We start from the raw sequence: 24408 nt of genomic DNA on the forward strand, positions 1-24408 counted from the left end.
TTTTTTCTCCAGGGTACGAAGTAGTAATAGATCTGTACTTAAGGGTCAAATGGATTAATAAATGCCTCAGTAAACCATTTTCAAGTACACCTAACTAACGTAAGAATTTCTACTTTACCGATTCAATATTGAAATTAATTTCAAATTATTTTTAAAAATCAAGTCCCTGTAAGGATTTTATGAGGGATTAAAAAAAAAAAAAAACCACACAACTTCCAATACTTGAAGATGTAATAGAAGTTTGGTAGGTTAGGAAGTCTTCAGGAATAAGATTAACCTTGAGGTGATCCTTACTGGCTTTGGAATGCAAATGGAAGGAAAGCACCTTGGCAGAGGTGACGCTTCTTTAGGAGGTTAGAGGAAGAGAAATAAAACAGGGAATATCAATTAAGTTTATAGTAGTAATAAGATCATTCAGTTCTTTTAAAAAGCTTTTGGCAGATTGATTAAAAATGATTTTTTCCTCGTATATTGTTAGTTTTTTCCTTAGAAATAACTAGAAACAAAGACTACTAACTGCTATAAGTTGATAGTCTCTGGTAATACTTTAGTTTTAATTGGTGAATAAGGGAAATAGAAAATTAAGACTATCTTATTTTTATTTATTTCTATTTTTTATTTTTAAAATTGATCTTTATTGTTGAAAGTATTACAGATGTCCCCCTTTCCCCCCCATTGACCCCTTCTACCCTGCACCTCCCCCCCGCCCCAGGCCTTCACCACACTATTGTCTGTGTCCATGGTTATGCATATATGCATATAGTTCTTTCTTGCTTAACATTTTTTTAAAAATTAAATATGTTTTTTTTTAATCCTCATTGGAGGATATTTTTTCCATTGATTTCCAGAGAGAGTGGAAGGGAGGGAGGAGTGTGTGTGTGTGTGTGTGTTTGTTTGTGTGTGTGTGTGAGAGAGAGAGAGAGGTGAGACACATTGATTGGTTGCCTCCCACACATGTCCCCACCAGGGCTGGGAACTTGCAACGGAGGTTCATGCTCTTGACCAGGAATTGAACCCGGGACCCTTTGGTCCACAGTCCAACACTCTAACCACTGACAAAATCGGCCAGGTCTGCTTAACATTTTTAGTTTTAAGTTCAGTCAGCATAGTCATCAACTGACATTTACTCTGAACCCCTTGGGTGAATGTCATTGAGCCAAATATCACAAGAAATAATATCTTCTGTCTACGTGAGCAAACTGGTAGTTGAAATATTGCTTTCAGAATCTATAGATAATAGTGTTTGATGTTAATATGTTGTGAGATTCCAGACTTAAAGTCATGATGTTAAACTAGGAAAAATGTACACTGAAACTTTAAAAAATATATGTATATATTTATTGATTTCAGAGAGAGGCAGGGAGAGGAAGAGAGAGATAGAAAACATCAATGATGAGAGTCAATCGTTGATGGGCTGCCTTCTGCACTCCCCCTTCTGGGGATCCAGCCTGAAACCTGAGCATGTGCCCTGACCAGAACCGAATAGTGACCTCCTGGTTCATGGCTCAACATTCAACCACTGAGCCACACCGGCCCGGCACACTGAACATTAAAGAAAACAACAACAACAAAAATAGAGACTGTATCTACTGTCTGTCGAATAAAAAAGTCACTGTCCTATGCAGTGAAACACTAAATATGTTTTTTTTAATATTTTAAATATTTCAGCTAATATTACTTTAGCTTAAAAGAGTTGAATTTTATTTAATTGAGCATTGTATGAGTAATGCAAGGTAAACTTTCATTTTGACAAGTAAAATAAGGAGGTGAGTGGATTCAGAGACTATCAGGTAAAATAAATGATTTGTGCCTTTACTGAAAACTCAAATACAAAGAAATCTTGGTAGATAAGATGTCAGAAATTTGTGACTGAAACTTCCTTCCACCTGACCTCCAAGGTTAATATCACATTGCACACGGAGGCACTTTTCATTCTATAATGTTAAAAATGTTTCTTTTATATATGGTCAGATTTTAAGTATTTCTCTTCCCCCACGAGCCCCCCTCCTCTTCTCATCCCTCCCCACCCCAGTCTCTTTTGCTCTGGTAGGGTTCCTATTGCTGGCTATCTAGTCATTACCATTCTAATACCATTTAAGGTAGCTCTGCTGGGTTTATTTATTTTGAGCCCTACAATCCAGTTTCTCTTTTAACCTGGCTTCCTAAATCAAGTTGACAAGCCATTTTATTTTTTCTCCTTCTCATTTCAACAACTCGTGATGTAGATTGGTTAGGAAGATATAATGTGCACCGGGGACAACCTCTTCCCCCTGGAATCAGTTATTTTCGAGGTTTCCTCCTTTTCTGGCTGAACGTGCTTCAGTCGGGCAGAGTACCTTGTGAAGGACTTCAGCCCCCACAGTTCCCCGTTTGCGCATGCCCTTTCTTCTTACAGTTGTCAAAGTGCTTTTGCCAGAGCGGTCACATAATCAACCTGAAAGAAGAAAATAAATACTGTACACTTTTAAATTTTATCGATCCTTAAAAACTGGACCCTCAAAGGTAACTGCTACTAAGAATTTGTTACTTGAGATTGGGTGATTGCATGTAAAGGAAGATCTATTGTGTGTGTGTGGTGGGGGGAGGGGAAGGAGGAGGTATCTATTTCTCGGACTTTGCTGTAAATAAGAAAAAAAGAAAACAGAAAAACCCTGATCCAAACAAACAAACTATACAAGCAGTCACCGAAAGAGAGTGCATATTAACTTTGTAAATGTTATCTTAATCTATTGTTTACCTTTTGTTTAAAGGGTCTTATTTATTAAAGATGGGTCTTGACCTTGACAGAGTGAATTTATGCAGAAAGTGAAATGTATATCTTTAAGGGTATTGAGAAGAGAAATGGGTGTTCATGGTGTGATAAAAATCTTTAAATTCAATAAATATGTTAATATTAATTACAGCCTTTATAAAATATTCTGAGTCCAGCTTACTTTTTGGCTTTTTTTTTTTTTTTTTTTTTGCTATAGTACAGCATTATTTTTTCCACCAAGAGCATGTAGTTTACACTGAAAGTATTAACAAAAAGCATTTGTACAAGCATCAGAAAAGCTGTGAGGTTGAAATTAGAAGCAACTGCATCTTTCAGCCATGATGATATGGCTATTGTAAAGACAATTCTAACCCACTGGAAGCATCTCAAATCCCAGATTATAATGGTTTACTGCAGCACTGCTTAAACCAAGTATGAAAATGTCTCTTTCTGTCACCATTTCCTTTGGTAGCAATAGAACTTGGTGTTGTGAATCCCAGCCTCGCTTGCCTCTTTGTGTCATATTTTTCAATACTGATCAAAGCATTGTTTTAGACCAAGGGAACTGAGGAATATAAAATCAATCTTAAGTAGATTTTATTGGTAGTAGCTGGCCATTTGTGATGTATGTCATACTGGGTTGGGTTCTCTTGCAGGGGTGTGGGGGGGAGATAGGGGAGAAAGGAGTAGAAAAGGAGAGTAAGGTGGCTGTGAAGCATTTTCTTGAGACCGCTATTTTGTCTATGTATGGAACTTTAAAATGAAAGATTATCCATTTCGTCTTTTTTATTTTTAAATAACAAAATAAAAAGTTGATGTACAATATTATATTAGTTTCAAGTGTACAACCCCATGATTAGACATACTGTAATCATTTTAAAGATAGTCTTTAATAAAATGGAACTATTTTTAATCCTATTTCTTGGTTTGACATAATTTTGTTTAATAGTTAAGAGCAGTAGCACCTCCATTTCCAATACATTTATTTTACAACAGTTGTTATTATGAGGATGCCCAAAGGCCGAGCTTCTGCCTGTATTTGAATGCCCTTTCACAAGTGTCCTGAGCAAATTCTTCTCTGTATCTGAATTAACTGCATTAAATATGTTCATAACTTTGTTACAATTATACTGAATTCTCATCTAAAATAATTCTATGTTTGGTCATATGCTTCTTTAAAATTTCAAAATATTTGTTTCCAGGGTCTCAGCACTGTAATATTAATATAGTTAATAAAATTAACATGTTCCAAGGGACACGCTAGCTCAGTGATGACTATATGTATGGCAATCTGGTTTTGAGTGATTACTATTTTCATCCGTGAATGAGAAAACAGGCAGTAGGTAGAGGTGAATATAATAGTCCGTGAATGAGAAAATAGGCAGTAGGCAGGGGTGAATATAATCCTATTCGAAATGGAAAATACCATACTCTCCTTATATGGCTAAATGAAGCAGTGATGGCAATGCACTATAATTACAATGTATGAGAATTTGAGACTTTGTACTCAGCTATTTTTAACACTTTTGCTAGCATATGGTAATTCAGGGTCTTCAAACCATAATCTTTCACTGCTAATACTAGTGATAAGAGAGTGTATTCTAAATTTGCTGAAGTCTTGTGACCAAGGCAGCAGCAGGAGGATTCAAAAATGACAATCTGGCAACTCCAGAATTATCTTGACTTTCTACTTAAATCCCAGAAGGATTTTTTACTTTTCTTTTTTTCCTCCCTAGAGGATTTTTTTTTTAAAAAAAAGCCCCACCCCATCTCACACTCAGTGTCTGCCAGAGTCTCTCTCCCTCCCTCTCTCTCTCTCTCTCTCTCTCTCTGACCTCAAATACAACTAGAACATTTCTTCACTCTGCAGAGAAATTCTCAGGCTCCTGTTGAGATCTGAACCACTGAGATGCCAAAAATCTCTTGTGCGGCAGAATTGGAGACAAGAAAATTGGAGAATAAGCAGAAAATCCTTAATCCTTAGAGAGTAACAAGAAGCAAGCACTTCCAAACGTTTCAGGAGATTTTTACCTCTTTAAAAACGGTGTGGGTTTTTTTTTCTTTTCTTTTTTCTTTCTTTTTTTTTTTTTTTTGTCTCCTAACAAAATGGAGTGCTGCAGCTACTGGGAGGCCAGAGAACGATTGTGCAGCTGAGTCCTCCTCACAAATGCCAAGGATTTCCTCCCTCGTGGTTCGCTGCTGCTAAATGAAACAATTATCAACGCTAGAAGGCAGTTTGCTAATCAAGAGGGATGAGGCTGCTGTTTCTTTAAAGTGTCAGAATCGAGGAGGGGGAAGAAAGGGTCGTGCGCGGTGTCTTTTTAACCTTGCTGAAGGACGCAGCAGTATTTATTGACGTATGCAAATAACTAGGGGAGGGTGGTGCTTGGGAAAAAACAGGAACCAGAATCAGTTTCTCATTGCCGGGTGAACGCTCTTAGTTCCGGTGAAGGGAAAAGAGACGTGGCGAAATTGCTGTCTTTCTGTCTTATAAGCACATCTCTCACTAATCCAGAAAGGGAACCAAGACATCAGAAAGGGTGAAGACGCTCTCACAGTGTTTTTAGAGACCTTGCGTGAGCCCTCCCACCCCAGCCCGACCTGTTCTTCTAAATGGGAGATTATGGATTTGCTTTGCAATTGGCTAGTAGCGGAGGCACTGGATTTTCGCAAGTAAAACACCCGCCCGCTTCAGCGAGGGGCATTAACGATCACATTGACAATAACGCGTCTCTCTTTTTTCCCGTTTCAGCTGCGCAAACCATGCAGGATGATTTACTGATGGACAAAAGCAAAACCCAGCCCCAGCCCCAGCAGCAGCAGCGGCAGCAGCAGCAGCAGCAGCCCCAGCCCGAGCCCAGCGCAGCCGAAACCCCGTCCACGCCCCTCTCCTCGGAGACCCCCAAGCCGGAGGACAGCAGCGCAGTGCCGGCCCTTAGCCCTGCCGCGGCCCCGCCGGCCCCCAACGGCCCCGAAAAGATGCAGATGGAATCGCCGCTCCTGCCGGGCTTGAGTTTCCACCAGCCCCCTCAGCAGCCGCCGCCGCCGCAGGATCCCGCGGCGCCGGGTGCGTCGCTGTCGCCGTCCTTCGGCAGCACCTGGTCCACGGGCACCACGAACGCGGTGGAGGACAGCTTCTTCCAGGGGATCACCCCAGTCAACGGGACCATGCTCTTCCAGAACTTCCCGCACCACGTCAACCCCGTCTTCGGAGGCACCTTCTCCCCGCAGATCGGCCTGGCGCAGACCCAGCACCACCAGCAGCCGCCGCCGCCCGCGCCGCAGCCCGCGCAGCCTGCGCAGCCCCCGCAGGCGCAGCCCCCGCAGCAGCGCCGGTCGCCGGCCAGCCCCAGCCAGGCGCCCTACGCGCAGAGGAGTGCCGCCGCGGCTTACGGCCACCAGCCCATCATGACCAGCAAGCCGTCCTCGTCCTCGGCGGCAGCGGCCGCCGCGGCCGCAGCTGCCGCCTCGTCCGCCTCGTCCAGCTGGAACACGCACCAGAGCGTGAACGCCGCCTGGAGCGCGCCTTCTAACCCCTGGGGCGGCCTGCAGGCGGGCCGGGACCCTCGCCGGGCGGTCGGCGTGGGCGTGGGCGTGGGCGTCGGGGTGCCTTCACCGCTCAACCCCATCTCGCCGCTCAAAAAACCCTTCTCCAGCAATGTGATCGCGCCGCCCAAGTTCCCCCGCGCGGCCCCGCTCACCTCCAAGTCCTGGATGGAGGATAACGCTTTCCGGACCGATAATGGTAACAATCTGTTGCCATTTCAGGTAATGCTCCAGTGCACCTGCACTCGCCTTCCTCCTACCTCCTACCCCGCTTCCTCCTCCGCTCCTTCCCTGCCTTATAATAGTCCACTGATTACCCTCGCCCCCTTCCCTAGCCCCCAGTTCACTGGGGCCATTCCGCTCCCGAGCCCCGGGATGGGGGAACACTACGACTATTCAAAGATACGTGTCTATACACCCCGACAAGATAGAAAAGGGCCTTTTTCTTTTAGTTTATTTTTTCCCTTCGCCGTTCTTACGCCTCTTATTTTGACCTCCTTTGACAAGTAAAGCGGCAAGTGTGTGGCAAGGTGCCTGCATCGCCCCAGGATGAGTAGGCGGAGATTCCGGTCGGTTTAAGTAGCTACACATTTCAGGTTATGCAATTTGGGGCTCCGGGGGCAGAGTGCGGGCTACCGCTGCCGTCCACTCCTAAAGCACCCTGGCCCTGCTGCTCTAGAAGAGATGAAGAAGCCCGTGAGTGGTGCCATTTCAGACAGTTGCATACGCTCAATTAAACTAATGTGAACACATGTGTTTATGTCTTGCTAAAAGGTGCTGGCATCTTTAATAGCAATCAGCATATTGCCCCTGCCAGGAAAATTATGAGTGTGAGATTCCAATCACCATCGGAACTCTATCAGAGACCGAGATGAAGAGTGGAAATTCTAGGGGTAACCCTTCCTATGTTACCTAGAAGAAGGACTTAGAAAAAATTTCTTTTTCCAGAGGAAAGAGACAATAGGACGCGACCTTCAGAGCCATATTGCAATGGAGTCTATTTGCTAGTTAGCACTGAAATATTTAAAGCTGCAGTGTCCTGCAGTTGGGTTATTTAAGAAGACAATGCAGATCAATTACACCATTTGAAACTGGGCAAAGTGAAAGTCTTGCAACTTTAATGAAAAACGAGCCTTGTGTCTTGGTCTTAAATGCCAATGAAAAACCCAGGAAGTGCCCCAGACAAAAAGGTTGAATGGAGTGTCCTTATTCTGTTCTTGCTTTCTGATCCGGCCCTCGGCCACACTGGTTGACAGTGTCCTGAACATCTTGAGTTGGAAAGGGGTGGTGAGGGTGAGTGTTCACTGGGGGCTTTTGTTCTCAGGCAAACCTTTGTCCTTCACTTATACATTGATTTGGCCATAACATTCTAGGCTCAGTTAAAAAGGAAAAGAAGAAAGAAAGGAGAGAGGAGGGCTTTGGATGAGACTCACTTTGTGTGGTCAAGGAAAAAAATAAACAAATCCTTTGAGCATTGCTGAAAAATGGCAGAACCAGCATTTGACAGCGGTAGTTTAACACATCAGGTGCAATTGGAGCCTTCATTTTATTGTTCTATGTTTCAGATGTGATGTTTGGGCACCTCCCATCCCTGAAGGAGGAGATAGGGTTATTGAGAAGCACATGATTCTCTCGGCTAGAGCAAGGATTTTTAATCTTGATAGTTGAAAGAGGTCCATGAAACCCATCAGTTGTGTGTATGAGGGTTTTTAATGAGAAAGGATCTTAACAAGTTTTCACAGGCTGCTTCAGGGATGGAAAATTGTAATAGTAACATTTATTTTTTGCCATTCTAAAGTCTGCTTATTAAAAAAAAAAGAAGAGACACTGCAAGATGAGATCAGTTTGGTAGGTAGAGAAAAGGAGGAATCCCCTTTCTGGAATTTCTCTCTGCTTTTATTTGGGGTGGGGTGGGGTGGGGTAGGGCAGGGATGGAGGCTGCATTTGGTTAGGAGAGCTCTTTTTCTAAAAGCTGTCCACTTTTTCATGGTATTCTTTTTCTAATAGGCCCTCTTTTTATTTTGGTGCTCCCAACCCAAGTCCCAAACCAAGTCTTAGAGGACAACCTCAAATCTAATAAGGAGGTTTAGGAATTGAGAGCTGACGATGTAGACATCAGTTATCTTTTTCTAGGAGTTGAATTTGAATGCAACTAGCTTTTGATTAATTATCTCCAGAAATGGGATCTGGGGAGAGATTAAATCCATAAAAGTTCCCCCAAACAGATATTGACAAGTAGTGTGTTGTTTCTCAGCAGACCATTTATCAGCAATGCTAATTATAGCCAGACACACTGGATTGCGTTTGGTCCCTTGTCTTTTCACCTAATGGTGCTATTAAATAGGCAACGATGGCCGAAAGATTTGTAGGTGAAGAGATTTGATTTAAAATTCAGCTTTATATATTTGACCAGCGAAAGAACTGCATGGACTTTATGTCTCACTTTGTTTCTTAAAATGGAGCCCCCGGGTTTTGAAGCAGTATTAGAATCAGAGTAGGAGTAACTAGGATGCATTTTGACTTGGAATATTATCAGACTTGGTTTGTGTTGATAAGTATATAAAGTATGTTTGCAGTGTGTTTGAGTCTTGTGTGGAGAATTTTACATGTTTGTGCATTTACTTAAATAATTTTTCTTTAAAGGGGAGAAAATATCTTAAGTAGTCCTAATGACTTCTAAAAAAATTTGTTTATTTGACAAATAGGATTTTTTCTTTGAATTGAAAAGTTTATTTCATAGAGTGCTAACTTGATTTTTTTAAATTTCACAGACACTTTGAGTTAAAAGGGGCTTTCAATAGTTATCTACTCTGATGTATCTTCATATTTTAAAAAATCCATGCGCCTCTCCCTTTCCCCTTCCCCAATGCTGCTTCACTTTCGTTTGCCAAACACAATACATTTTTTTTTGGAGCTTTACTTCTGTAGCTTATATGGTAAAAGCAATAACTGTATTCAAATGTGTTTTTTCAAAGTGCACATGCTTCCTTACCCCTTCTCTCAATTCTGACAAGGTTGATTGGTTTCCCTGGATTGGGATGGCTGCTTCATTAGGGGTTACTTGTATCTATAAGCCATTACATTTCTATAAATAAGGAAACTGAGGTCCTGAGAGGTAGAGTGACGTAACTCGGGTCTTAGAGCTTTTGGCTAATTTTGTTGATGTATGTTCTTAACTTCCCTGTAGCAAGCAAATAGTGCTGTCCGGTAGAATTCGTTTTAAGTCAGGTTTTCTTTGAACTCAATTCAAAGAGACTTAGTTATGGAACTTTCTAGTGAGGTTCCCTACCTGACCGATGCCTCCCACCAAACAGAGCTCAAGAACATGGAGGCACTCTGCCGAGGGAATTGTGCAAGACTAGAGACGCCTAGGCATGTAAAGGACTAGAGCGGAGATGCTTTCTGTACAGCAGTGAATTGGGTTAAGTAGCATTTTTGTCCAGAAAAGTCTAGAAGGGGCTTTTAAGAGCACCCATCCCACCACTCTGCTCATTTTCCAGAGGACATCGAAGTCCCAATGTGGGAAATGACTTGCCCAAGTTCAGGTGGGTAGTTGCTGTCAGAAGCAAGCTTTGGAGATAGATTGCCCATGTTCAGATCTCAACTCTCTGCCATCATAATCTTGAACAAATTATAATTGTTGACCTTCAATTTCTTCATCTGTAAAAGAGGAATAATAATTCCTTGCTTCCTATGCATTCAAGTGAGAAACTACATAGAAAATGCTTAGCACAGTGCTTGGCCTGTAAGTAAGAACCATATCAATGTTGGGTTATGATTATTGTTTTAGTAATGGTGACTTGAGGCTCTGTATGATCTTATCATAGTATGGATTACCAATTGTTCCATACAGTGCAATCTGAATAACTCCAAACTTCTGTATAATGTCATTTAGTCTTTTTTTTTTTCTGTCTGAAAATACACTCTGGTTACTATAACAATGTGGCAAACCACTGATTTACCTGTCAGCCAGGCCCTGTGCTAAGCTCTTTACATGTAGTTTTTCATTGGAACTCATTTGAAGTAGAGACTGTTATTATCTTCATTATACTGATGACTTGAGGGTTCGTGCATTTATATTATTTGCTCAAGCTCACAGCCAGAAACTGGCCGAGTTGGGATTTGAACCTAGGCAGTCTGCCTCTGAGCCAGGGGAGGCATTAATACTTTGGCTATGATACCTCTTGGACTTCAGTTAACAGTGCAGGGTAGAAGCAGGATCCTCGGCTGAATCTGTACTTGACCTTGTGATATACCCTGGAAATTGTGTTTAAACAATCTTTATATGTATAACAATATAGGAAGAAAAATACAGTGCCCATACATATACCACCACTGGAATTCACAGTAGCCAATATTTTCTACTATTTATTTATTTAGTTAGCTTATATATTTTTGAATATTGTATTTTTTGGGGAAAAATTCAAATTTTCTGCTATCTGTCTGCATCTCTACCTTTATCTCTTCCCTCTTCCCCGACCCCAAATTGAAAGTGATTACGTAGATTTCATGTATTCTGACATAAGTCTAGTTAAATGTAATTTAGTGTTAATTTTGTTGGTGGGTTATCTGTAACTGTGGGAGAAGTTCCTTACATGATGAATTCATGGGATTATAAATTATTTTAAAACTAAATGTGCCTATTTATAATAAATCCTGTGGAAACAGTATTTTTTCAACTTGTCCATGTTCCTTTTTAAAAATATATTTTCAGGAAGTAATATAAATTATCTAGCTTATGCTTGCTCTTAAATAAGGATAGTATGACCTAGATTTAAAACTGGAGATTCTTCTGTAATTGGTTTCTTAACTACTGCTCTAATGCAAAGCCACTGAAAGTTCACCCGACCCCACAAACTGTTTGAGAACGTATTATGGCATGGTTAATATGAATGCCAACAAAGCCATATTATCTATATTCTTTTGGAAAAAAGGGGTTGGTTAGGAAATACTAGAAGGTTTTTATGCTACTGGAAACATTAATAATATAAACTGTATACTTCAAAATTGCATGTTGAAAAGTAGTTAGTGTTAAATTTTTTATGATCTTTCAGTAAGTTGACACAGAAGTGATCTCTCAGAAATGTAATGTTTTTAGATATTTTCTAAGACAGTTTTCTACTTAAATAGTTTTCCTCATTGGCCAGCCTATCTTTCTGTCTTTCAAGGGCCGCATATGGGTAATTCTTGTCCACTTGCAACTTATCATTGCACAGGTGGTTTTTGCTAGTGTCAAAAGGATGAGGAATACAGCCACAGTTCTGTTTACTGCAGTGTGAAAGGTTTGATTAAGCCGCGTGGATTTACTGAGGAAAGAGATGGAGGAGACATAGAGTAGTGTACGGCTCATGAAACCTGAAGTGAGGAAGACCCTGGTTGAAGCCTCAGCATTTTCACTGGCGATTGGGGTCAAGGCGTTTAGCCAATGATGCTTTTCCCCAGTCTGCAAAAATGGAGAGAGAGAGAGAGAGAGCGAGCCTCTCTTCTGGGGGTGCTTTATGAGAGGATGAGAACAAAGTGTTCAGAAAAATTAGATACTGTTATGGCTCGTCAATGCCTGCTTAACTACCGGTAATTACAGTTGTCCTTCAGTATCCATGGAGGATTGTTTCCAAGACCACCATGGATGCTCAGGGTCCTTATATAAAATAGTGTAGAACAAAGCATATAGTTGGCCCTCCACATCCACTGATTCCAAAAGGTGGAGAGAAAATACCGTTTTCAGTCCTCGGTTGGTTGTATTCGCGGGTCCGGAACCCGTGGATACAGAGGACCAACTGCATAGTCAGAGTTTAAAGGTGGAAATATTGTCGATAATCAGTAGTCCAGAATTACACACTAGTTCGCGGCACCCGGAAGTGGAGAGGGGCTGGAATGCCGTGTGTTGTGGTGACTGCCTGTCCTGGAAAGCCAGTCTGGCGCTCAGGGCTAGGGAGTGCAGGCTTATGTCATAGGGTGCTCTACATTTAGCTACCTGCTGCTTCTTATGGCTGACTCGCCAATGCAAGTGGAAGAATTTTCCTTGCTCTGTGACTATTTTAATTGGTGACGAGAGAAATGCTTCAACTCTTAATTTCCTGAATGCCACAAGTGTTGCTTTTGGTAGTTGTGAATCTCCAAGGTCTGTAATTTGAAGCTCCTTATTACTGCTTCCCTGAAGACAATACCTGGCTCTCTGTAGGGGCCAGTGTGGTTCGCAGAGATAGAATTCTGTGTACAGCCCCAAGTTAGGATCTTGAGAGCTGAGGAATATAGCCACAGCTTCAAAGGGGCTCTCCCTGGGAGAGTGCTGTGGCTGCAGTAGCCAGCCCTGCAAGGAATTTTCCACAGCTGGTTCTTATATCTTGTAGATGGCTTGTTCTGAGGGGTTCTGCTTCAGTTCTCTTACATTTATTTTCCTAGCCTTTAGTGTTCTTGTTCTTTACAGGTGCTGAGCATGTGAACTTCTTCATGTGAAATCATTCTAATATTTGCATTTTGATTTAACTTGAAATAGAAAAATACTATTGAATTAAAATAATACAATAAATTGGCATCTTGGAATCAAGCCTATTTTGTCCAGAAGCACTATTATATAATCCTCAGGAATAATAAATACGATATGAATCCTTGTTGGCAGACTTTGAAGGAGAAAAATAGAAATGGGCACCAAACAGCCTTTATATCATTTGGAGTGATCATAGAATTAATGTACATGAAGAGAAGGAAAGGAAACATTGTGTACTGATTTTGTATGCATAAGGCAGTTGTACAGCCAAATATCTTCATTCCTGAAGCATTCAAACTTATTTCAAAGTACAAGAGAAAAAAGTATCTCCCTGTCTTTAGTCATACAATGCAACTAAATTAAGTGGTCAGTGCTGCCAAATGAACCAGCATCTAGAAGTTCATGAGCACCTGACACTTAGTAGGTGCTCATTAAATGAACGAGTAAACATTTAAACACAAGCTGCTATAGCTTTGTCTTTTCTACAATACAGTATATTTAAAACATTATTGAGACAGATTTGTCATCTCTGAAAGATGTACATAGAATATGGAAGCAGATCAATGTACATAATGTCAGAGGACACCTTTAATATGTTAAAAATAGAAAATATTATTTGTGTTTCCAGACTTTATGGCCATTCCATAGTTTCTGAGCTGTGACTCTGTATTTGTAGGTTTGGCATGCCTAGATAGCTTACATCCTATGAGTTAAATTTTTCTTTACCTCGTCACTGTTACTCATCTAATTTTTGTGGAGTTAATTTACTCTGTCATGATGATCTGTTTTGTTCCTGTCTTCACAAATCAAGATATTAATATTAGAACTGATCAGAAAGAGGGTCAGAATAATTCTCCCAATAGCACTTAAAAATATTAAGCAGAGAATAGGTCTAAGAGTTTGACAGAGAATAGGTTATAGTAGGCCCACTCAGCCAGTCATTCTTTTGAAGAATGTGAGATTGGAAAGCAGAGATGTAAAGGGCAAAAGGCTGTCTATCTTAAATACATGGTAGGGTTTGGGGACTGATTAGAGATGAAAATACTTCAGAGGAAACATTTTAGTGATCTGACAATCTAACCTCCTACTCAAAGTCCAGGAGACCTAGTTCTTAGGTTTCAGATAAGGAGCACGTAAAAAGGATGGGAAGTAAATGTACCCAGAAGCACCTCTCTTGTGTAATCCGCCATGGAAAATTTCCTTTCCTCTTTTGGACTAGAGAAATATAGCCTACATATGCAGGGGATTAAAAATCGCGAAGACCAATAAAGTTTATGAGATACTAGGGAAAGGCTGAGAGAGAATTTTTGGATCCAGAATCTGTGTTTTTCGTGTCTTTGCACTTGGTATTACGGGTAGGCTATTCAACTCTGCCACATTGTTGTTTCAAGCAGTTGTAATTAGTAGAATCCTCAGTTCAGATAAACGGTTCAGGATAGCATATGCAGTCTTTTTGTTAGCCACATATCACAGAATTCTCTGGTCAAAGGGATGGGATTTGCATTGTGAAGTTTCTTTTGGCATCTTCACTTACAGTCATAATCCATGTAGTTCAGCTTTTGGGGGTTATATTACTTTTAGTGTCCTCCAAATAGATACAGCTAACAAATACAGCAGGCCCTGAGTGCCACGCACTGGCCTCACCTTTTTCACATAAGTTACTTTATTTAATCCTGACATGTTTTTGTGAGTTAGGGATTATCATCCTCATTGAGACTCAGAATATTACCTGGCTAATGAGGTGACAGAGTAGAAATGGAAACTTAGGTCTTTTGGCTCCATGTCCAGTCCTTCCATTCTTCTTCATCTGCTTGCCTCGTATCTGGCCACCATCTTTCAATATGCCTTTGATGCTGCATTCTTTCCCCAGGTCATCCGTGACTCCAGCTATCCCACATTTTCTTTATAGCACGTGTCTCCCTCTGAAATGAGCTGGTTTGTTTTGTTTTGTTTCTCCACAAGAATGTAGGTTCCACGAGGCAAGGACCTTGTCACTGCAGTGTTCCTAGGTGTTGTGACAGTACCTGGGGTATTTTAGGCGCATGGTAAATATTTGTTGGGTGAGTTAATGATTTACATTTACAGATGATTGATTAGGCACTTTTTGGTCATTTGCATGTAGCTAGCAATGTAAGAATAATTTCTTTTATAAACATTTAACTAGCCTCCACCAGAAGTCAGGCACTAGGGATTGAAACTGAATCATATCACCCTTGCCGGTTTGGTTCAGTGGATAGAGCGTCAGCCTGTGGATGGAAGGGTCCCAGGTTCGATTCGGTTCAAGGGCTCGTGCCTGGGTTGCAGGCTCGATCCCCAGTAAGGGGGCGTGCAGGAGGCAGATGATCAATGATTCTCTCTCATCATTGATATTTCTATAGAAACTCTCTCTCTTCCTCTCCCTTCCTCTCTGAAATCAATAAAAAAAATATATATTTAAAAAAAAACCTGAATTATATCCTGTCCTGAGACAACTCCCTGGCAGACATGAATTAAAATATAAGATGATAAAGTTTATAACTGTGTGACATGCACAACAAAGAGAGTGTATTCTTGAATCAGAGGAAGGAATGATTAAATGTGTGTGTGTGTGTGTGTGTGGTTGGAAAGGTTCCAGGAAAGTCTTCAAAGTTTAAAATATATTCAAAGTTTTTTGAAAGTAATACTTAGTCACTATTTAAAACTTGAGGGGAAATTTTTCCCTATAACCTATTATCTAGAGATAAGTATTCTTTAAAAATATATATATTTTTATTGATTTCAGGATAGAAGGGAGAGGGAGACAGAAATAGAAACATCAGTGATGAGAATCACTGATTGGTTGCCTTTTGCACGCCAGATCAAGCCTGCAACCCGGCCATGTGCCCTGACTAGGAATGTAACCAGGACCTCTTGGTTCCTAGGTTGATGCTCAACCACTGAACCGCACTGGTCAGTTGAGATAAGTATTCTTAATGATTTGGTACATTTTCTTCCAGTTATCTCTTTTGTATGTGTATATATGATGTATTTTATACGTTGAGATAACTCTGTGTAACAATTTTATAGTCATATACTTTAGCTTTTCATATAATTAAATTTGTAAACATTTTTACTGCATAAATATTCCATTACAGGGATTCATTATATTTAATAGATTATTTCTGTATTTGGAGGATTTAGATTGTTTTCAGTTTTTAACTATTATCAAACACAATGCTGTCTTAAACATCTTGGGCTTTTTAAAGCTTTATTTAGCGCTGGATAGGCAGACCAGGGGCTGGGTTTTTAAGCAGAGTGAAAGCAGGTACACAGGTAAAAAACAACATGGTGTGCTGAGAGAGCAGCAGATCGAGGGGAGAGGTGAGACAAGTAAGACATACGGCTGGAGAAGTAGGTAGGGGCCAGATTATAAAGGACATTCCAGCATTCTCTGCCTTCAGCTTTGTCCATTAGGGACACTGAAGGATTTTTAAGCTGAGAAAGGTAGCTATTATAACTTTTTAAAATAGGTGAGTGAAGGTATCATATCTTTGTTTCAGAACGTTTTTTCTGGCATATAGATTGTCAGGAACCAAACACAGGCAGGGAAACCAGTTAACATGTAGAGACCTTAAGTGATTGGGAAGAAGGGACAGAATTGAGAAATCAGGAGGCCAACTGGAAGGATTGGTGATTGCTTGGATGCAGGGAATAAAGGAGAAGGAGGAGTTTAGAATGACTCCAGGTTTTGGTTTTCACAGCTGGGGATAACGAGCTACAGGGGTAAATGCTTAATAGTGGCAGATTAGAATTTCCATGACTCATAAGCCAGGTGGGTTTAGAGTAGGGGAACTTCACAGGGAAAGCTATGTGTTGGGAATATTTGAGCAAGTGATTTGACATTTCTTATCCACCCATGCTTTTGTGTGACTCTTAATGTGTGGGAAGGAAAACCTTATTAAGATAGATTACTTTGTGGACTACTTATTAGAACACTAAATCTGAGAGAAGAAATAACTACTATTCTAAGTCAAGAGCTTTTGCTGATTCTAGCCTGATTTTTTTCATTGCATCCTGAGAATCAGAGTATATGTTAGCTGATTAGTCATCTTGTTTGTGGGTTACAGCCTGGCGTTGCAAAGAATTATAAGGAACTGCTAACCAATCAGCAATAAGAGAAATGAAATCTGGCACACTTTATTTTTATTTATTTTTTTAAATATATATTTTATTGATTTTTTACAGAGAGGAAGGGAAAGGGACAGAGAGTTAGAAACATCGATGAGAGAGAAGCATCGACCAGCTGCCTCCTGCACACCCCCCACTGGGGATGTGCCCGCAACCAAGGTACATGCCCTTGACTGGAATCAAACCTGGGACCCTTTAGTCCCCAGGCCGACGCTCTATCCAGTGAGCCAAACTGGCCAGGGCTGGCACCCTTTATTATATAAGTTGAATAAACTCAGTTGGGTGGATGTTATTAACCAATTTGAAATATCCTATATAATAAAAGGCTAATATGCAAATTGACCAAACAGCAGAACAAACGGTCACCATGATGCACACTGACCACCAGGGGGCAGACGCTCAACGCAGAAGCTGCCTCCTGATGGTCAGTGCGCTCCCACAGGGGGAGCGCTGCTCAGCCAGAAGCCGGGCTTATGGCTGGCGAGCACAGTGGCTGTGGCAGGAGCCTCTGCCGGCCTCTGCGGCAGCAGTAAGGATGTCCGACTGATGGCTTAGGCACAATCCCTGCTGTCAGTCGGACATCCCCGGAGGGCTCCCGGACTGCGAGAGGGTGCAGGCTGCACCCCCCTCACTGCACCCTCCTCCCAGTACATGAATTTCATGCACTGGGCCTCTAGTCATTAATAAGGTGTAAGCAAAGTAGAGATTAGACCAGGGGTGGCAAACTTTTTGACTCGAGGGCCACAATGGGTTCTTAAACTGGACCGGAGGGCCGGAACAAAAGCATGGATGGAGTGTTTGTGTGAACTAATATAAATTCAAAGTAAACATCATTACATAAAAGGGTACGGTCTTTTTTTTTTTTTTTTAGTTTTATTCATTTCAAACGGGCCGGCTCCGGCCCGCGGGCCGTCGTTTGCCCACGGCTGGATTAGACCTATGAAATTTATTCTGCTAATACAATGCTTAGTTTTTAAATGAGTGTAAATATAATGAAATGTTTTGAAGCTTAGGATTTATAGGGCCACAGGAGTTGAGCTTTGCGGGAAGATAGAGGGGAGAGGAGATAGGAACCAGATATAGGAACCACCAGAATTGTATGTTGTTTATTCATTTGTATTTCTAGGGAGAGAGGTGGGCTATAACTCCATTAAATAACTAAAAAATGATTAATAATTATAGATATGGAATAAAAGCACTACTACATGGCACCCAATAAACCTTTGAAACATTAAAAAACTTAGGCATCTCATAAAAGTGTTCTTTCTTCCTCTTCATAGTTGAGAGAAATCCTTCCTAACTTTAATTTGAGAACTTTCTAATAAAGGGGTCTAACTCCTCCTTTATCTAGTTTTTTCTAGAACATTCACATTTCTCTTCATCATACAAATACATTCTTGGCAGTCATTTCATTGATTTACATATAGTACATTAAATTACATAATTACAATACTACTAAAAGTATGAGGATGAACCCACCATCTCTAGGTAAGCTTGCAGCTCAGGTGATAGGGCAGAAGTTCACGGATTTATTTGTCACAGGTATTGAGTGTGCTATGGGCATTTTTTTAAATAGGGGAGATGGAACTCATGGGTTAATCTGGAAAGTCAGCTAAGTGAAAGCTTTAACTGCAGTATATATTTGAATGAATAAATGGATTAGAAACTTTTGATTCAAGAGAGGGATGTTGTTTCATTTCTGGTATAGGAGGTACAACTTATAAATATAGATTTTTCAGAAATTGGTAATATTCATAGGGCCTTCTCTCCTCAGAGGGACACTTCCATTCTCCCATACACCTCTTTGTTGCTACAGCCTTAGAAGGTCCATTTCTACTGTTGTAACCTAAAGAAGAGAGAAGAGAGTAGAACTGGGGGAGGGGGTAGAAGTTGAAGGTTTTGTTTCCTTTCCCCCTCACTCCAGGCCTTGCCTTTTTGACATTAAGTTATAATTTCTTTTAAGTCTCTATATTTTACATTTAACAGAATCTAAGCCTAAATTAGAATATCAAATTCCCATTGTATTTAAAAATGAAAATTTTGTGTGATACCTGCATGTGCAGAGGGGTAGCTGTCCTAGATCTCAACGACAGACCTGCAACTCACTGAGAGAAGTGTACCAGACCTTGAGGTTTTTACGTCACAACAGTGTTGGCTACGTGAGGCAGGTCCTTTGTTTAGCTTTGTAACCAATTAACTACTTATGGGCTAGTGTGGAAACTTAACCATCATTTCTCACTTAGTTTTTTTTTTTTGGTTAAGAGCCATTTTTAACAGCAGTATTTTGGAATACAGTTTGTTTAAGATGTCGGACTTCAAGGCCTGGGTAAGAACAATTGACCAAATTTTGCCAGTTCTGAACTCTTTCTCTGCAGGTATCTGAATTAAAACAGAAAGACCCTGTTTTGTTTGTTTAGGGAGGGGTTGTTGTTGTTTTTAATATGACAGTTTAAGTTGAAGCTTTACCAGGTACCTCATTCAAAGGGCAAAAATTATCTGGAGGCAAACAACAAAAAAGTCTTTATTATTATTTAAATATATGTCATGACAGTATCAAAATGATTGAATCTGGTTAAAAAATAGTTGGCCTTTAAGCTGCAAAAACAATTTAAATACCTTGAACCATTTTATACTGCTGATGAAACACTGTTTTGCAATGTTTATCAAATTCAACTTTGTGCTTATTTTAAGCAGAATAAAGACAGGCGAATTGTGCCAATGCTTCAGGCTGTTGCAAAGTAAAACTGTGGTGAATGGAAAATTTTAAACTCGACTTTCAAAGGCATTATGAATTTAGCATTTTAGAAGATTGGAGACGGGGTGGGGAGAATGATTTTTATCATATTTTGACCTTGTATTCCTCAACATTCCAAAGTCATGAGCTCACTGAAGGGAGCCAAATTATTTAGTTAACGTTCTAGGGCTTACTGCCTACTTCCTACTTACTTGCCAATGTAGGTGATTTTATTTGACCTAGCAGCTTTGGTGTGATCGAGTATATGAAATGTTATTCCAGAGTAGCTATTTTAAAACTGGTGACTCATGCAGGTGTCACACAGAATTTTGATTTTTAAATCCAATGGGATATTTGATATTCTAATTTAGGCCTAGATTCTGTTAAATGTGAAATATAGAGACTTAAAGGAAATTATAACTTAATGTCAAAAAAGGCAAGGCCTGGAGTGAAGAGGAAAGGAAACAAAAATCTCTTGATAGTGAATATATTCCTTCACACGGAGGGATATAATGGAGGGCTGAGACCGACAAGGGGGTTGGACTGACACATTCTGTTAGAGGGACATAAATAATAAAGAATGTATTCAATGCTGAGACATCAAAGGACACTGAAAGACAGTGAAGAAGATTTCCACGAAGAGGACAAAGCTAGATAAAAGGATGCTTCGGCTTTTGTTACGATAATTAAATATTCAAAAAGGCAGCCATTTCATCCTGTCCTGGAAGGCAAGCCGTTGTCCATTTGTTATTCCAGTTTTATGCAAGCAAGCCAGAGGCAAGGAGGCTGACACCAGGGAATCATATTGAGAAGTTTCTTCTAGGGAATGTCATAAGCAAGTTCAAACCCAATGTTAATCTCCTGTGGCATAATCGTAATATTCATGATGCCTCTAAGACACTTTGTGTTTGTTCTAAACCATCAAAGAAAGTTAAACTGTGTGTTCAGCATAATATGCATTCTGTATATTATTAATAATCTAGCCTGATAATTTCTCACAGTGGTCAGTATTGTGAAAAGACAACCTATGTAGAAAAGATATGTTCTGTAGATCTGTGTTCTATAGAGACGGCTGTAGAAACTATCCCTGCTGTGCAAAATTCATAAATCTATAGAAATTCACATGTGTTATAGGTGGCAATGTGGTTAACTGGAGTTTGATTTCAGTAAGTATTTATAAGGCATGTACTATGTTCTTGGACTTATGTTAGGTATTGTGGATGACACAGATTATCTGAATCCTGTCTTTAGGAACTAAAAATTAGAGCATTATTTGTAAGCAAGTACCAGATTGCGTGATGTGTTAGTTGCTGTGAATGGTCAAGGAGGAATAGAAATAATTTGGCCTAGGGGGGAAAACAGGTGATAGAGAGGGTCCCTGTAACTCCATTTTGAAGGGTAGATAGGATTTGGCTAGGTAGAATGGGAGTCTAAAAGAAAGAAAAATGAACCATAAGTGGGATTATGAACAGACTTTCCTGACTAGAGCAAGGGACTTTAGGTCTTATTGGGAGATAAGGATGGGTTGATTGTGTCTTAGGATTAAAAATAATAATAAATTTTTACTTATTAGACACCACTTGGTTTGAAAAGCATTTAAGATGTCTTTGTATACACTATACTGCAAGAGAACCTAGATTAGAAGTAGGGGAGAAAAATGAGATAATAAGGGAAAATAAGAGGATGCAAAATGGAGTCCAGAATTAGACTATACTGATGATGCTCATTATGATAGTGGCAATCCTGAATATCTGGCTTAGGAATTGGACTCTTGTACAGACAGTGGAGCCCTGAAGGACTAAGATTGGAGCAGTGGCACCATGGGAATCATGTTTAGAAAGACCAGGCAGGTGGATTGGAGAAGTGTGTGTGCCTGCCACAGTGCAGTTTGGTGGTAGGGGCATGATGGTTATCTTGGGTTTAGCACAAATCTAGGAAGGTATAACTGAGAAACCTTTCAAAATAAAAAATGTCAGGAGTGCTGACTGATGGAGTAGAGGATATGATGGAATGCAAGATTGTTCTGAGCTGTTAGGCTTAAAACAGTACCTACTTATAGGCTATTTTAAAAATATTTTTTTCTACATGGCTTTGCCTCAGCTCACACTTGGTGACACTGTTTCCCACATCATTCTCCATGGAGGTTCCTATCCATTAAAAGGATTGAGGGAGAAGAGAAGAGGATGGTCTTCCCTTTTCTCTTTGTGACATGACCAGCGTATCCAACTGCTGTCTTTGACTTTCATTTGGAGCTCACAAAATCAAAATTGCTATTACCTATTCCCATTTTTTAAACTACTAATAAAGATGTTCCCACTCTTAAATTCCTGTTGCCATAATAGCTGAGGGGCCATTCAAGTAAAAATGAGCAGCAGGCATGAAATTACAAGTGAGGAAGAACTGATGTAAGTCAGGCCCTGGGAGTGAATGAGAGCATCTCTTTATGCTGTAGTGTTCCCTTAACAACCTCTATTGCTCTTCTTCCATAGATTTCGAAAAAGGGCCATCTTATCTGCTCAGTAATTTATGTTGGCTCACTGTGGGTAGTTAGTACACTTGCAGGTAGGCAGGAGAACAGGATCTGTGTCTGTAACTTTTTGCAATGAAACACCTACGCACGTCTCTCTCTTTCATATACATATGTACACGCATACATCTGTACCCTGTGGAGACTGAGTGTGAGACATTTGAGTAGACCCTGTAGCTGTGAAGTAGTATTAATGGTCTAAAAGTAAAAAATTCTCTGATTTTGGAATACTGTTTTTTCAGTGGTCATTCTTAATCATGTTTTGTTAATACAAATTTAATTTGATTTGAGCATTCATGGATAAAGAAGAAAGACTTAAGAAGAATGCCAAACATCAAAGTAAAGCTGCCAAAGGTGCAAAATTGATTGTGGGTCATCATTGGTAAATTAGGCAGATGTGTTAATATTTAGATGCCACCACAGTGGTTTTTGTCATCAATGTATGGCTCCCAAGTGGGGAAATATTTTCATTCTGATGTTCTGTAGTTAGGTTGCCATAGAATCTGGAGGGTATCTGATGTCTTTGTTTATTAAAATTTTATTTTTACTGATGTGGAGAACACTGGGAAAGTTGAAGGGAAATGATTAGAATAAGTTTGAGTGGGATGGCTATTTTGGGGAAAGCGAAAATGTTTTTGCATTGCTTGAGATTAATATATGTGCAATGGTAAAAAGTTGAAAATTGAGTCATATGTATGGTTTTCTGTTTAGTGATTTGGGAGTAAATTTAGATTTCATAAATATGGCTTATTTAAGTAGCTATAATTCTGGAGTTCAAATGTGGCCATTGATGGGAATTAAAATGGCAGGGTGTAATTTAGTCTGTCCTGGGGAGACTTGGTGGACTTCAGCTATTGTGCCACGTCATAATCAGCTCTAGACTAGGGGGTTTACCCTGGGTATTGGGCTATAAAATGTTGTTCCGCTGAGTCCTGAGACTGGAGGAGTAGTAGTAGAGATGGCCACATTTATTCTATGTCTCCCACAGAACCCCACCCAATTCTATTTTAAAGACCCAGTCAGGAGTTGGTTACCAAAGCATGAGAATAATAAGGGTTCTACAAAGTCTGAAAATTTAGATGTTTTTAGTCATTCTCTATGGCTCAGAAACCTCAATGAAACGGATATATGTTATTCCTGTTGTTTCTAACTTAATGCTGTCTTCTACTCTGTCAGCAGGAACCTAGTGCCCACATGATTTGCTTGTTCACTCTTCCAAAACAAGGTAGATTGCTACAAATGTTGATTTTAATTTAGGTAATTTACATCACTAGACAAAACAATGTTTATATTATTTTTTCTAACTGTTCCTATTTGTTATGCATCCTCAACACAACTTACTGCATTTTTTACAACTCTTATTTATTGACTGTGAAAGTGCTTACCAAGACTACCAGAGGAATCTGTTGGTTACACAAAGCTGGGTTTCCTAAACTTGCTCATAAGCACCACCTTGACAGAATTTCAGAAGGGTATTCTTAGAAGGAGGGAAGTTAAGAGTATTTAAAATTTTGGGGGCTTAGCTTAGTCACAGGGTGGTTTTAGGATAGAAATTAGTAAGCCAAGTTTGGGCCCGGATTGGTTAAATTTGTAAAATTGGTCTCTGCTGGAATAGTCAGTAGTCTCAACTTGGAACATAGGAATTCAGGCTGAGTTCCCATTTATTTATTTGTCTGCATTGCCCAGTAGAAATGTACTGCAAGACACAGGATAATTTAAAATTTTCTAGTGGCACATTTAAAAAGTAAAAAGAAACAGGTGAAATTAATTTTAATAATATATTTTATTCAACCTGCAATATACAGAATATCATTTCAACATGCGATCAATATAAAAATTATGGAGACATTTTACATTTTTATTGAACTGTCTTCGAAATCCAGTGTATTTTACACCTACATGTCTCAATTCATTTTAGCCACATTTCAATTGCGCGCTCTCTCTCTGTCTCTCTCTCTCTCTCTATCTATATATATATACATACACACACAGTGGGGCCTTGACTTACGAGTTTAATTCGTTCCGAGACCGAGCTCGTTAAGGAGCTCATTAAGGAGCTCATTAACTCAAATTACTCTGTCAACTCAATGCAAAAAATCCTCCGAGAGACAGCTGGTATCTCAAAAAACTCGTTAGTCGGGACACTCGTAAGTCAAGGCCCCACTGTATATATTTTTTTTGTATTAGCTCATGCATGTATTTAGTCTTATCTTAGA

At 40.0% G+C, this 24408-nt stretch overlaps 1 protein-coding gene across 8 annotated transcripts in view; it reads left to right on the top strand.

Annotated features, from left to right (window-relative positions):
• CPEB3 (cytoplasmic polyadenylation element binding protein 3) overlaps positions 1–24408 on the top strand; it is a 179111-nt gene that overhangs the window by 32100 nt on the left and 122603 nt on the right. For 3 of the 8 annotated variants that reach the window (XM_070432703.1, XM_070432707.1, XM_070432709.1), the window contains exons 1-2: positions 2312–2502; positions 5505–6520. In XM_070432703.1, coding sequence (XP_070288804.1) covers positions 5516–6520 — 1005 coding nt within the window. In that variant the 5' untranslated portion in view covers positions 2312–2502; positions 5505–5515. Of the gene's footprint in view, positions 1–2310; positions 2503–4667; positions 4797–5170; positions 5293–5504; positions 6521–6582; positions 8147–24408 lie in introns of those variants that run through there. The other 5 variants (XM_070432708.1, XM_070432706.1, XM_070432704.1 and 2 more) reach the window with 5 other exon arrangements.

The sequence above is a fragment of the Myotis yumanensis genome, unplaced genomic scaffold (genome assembly GCF_028538775.1).
Source record: "Myotis yumanensis isolate MYYU_CA2020_CCGP unplaced genomic scaffold, mMyoYum1.0.hap1 SCAF_13, whole genome shotgun sequence".
NCBI lineage: Eukaryota > Metazoa > Chordata > Mammalia > Chiroptera > Vespertilionidae > Myotis > Myotis yumanensis.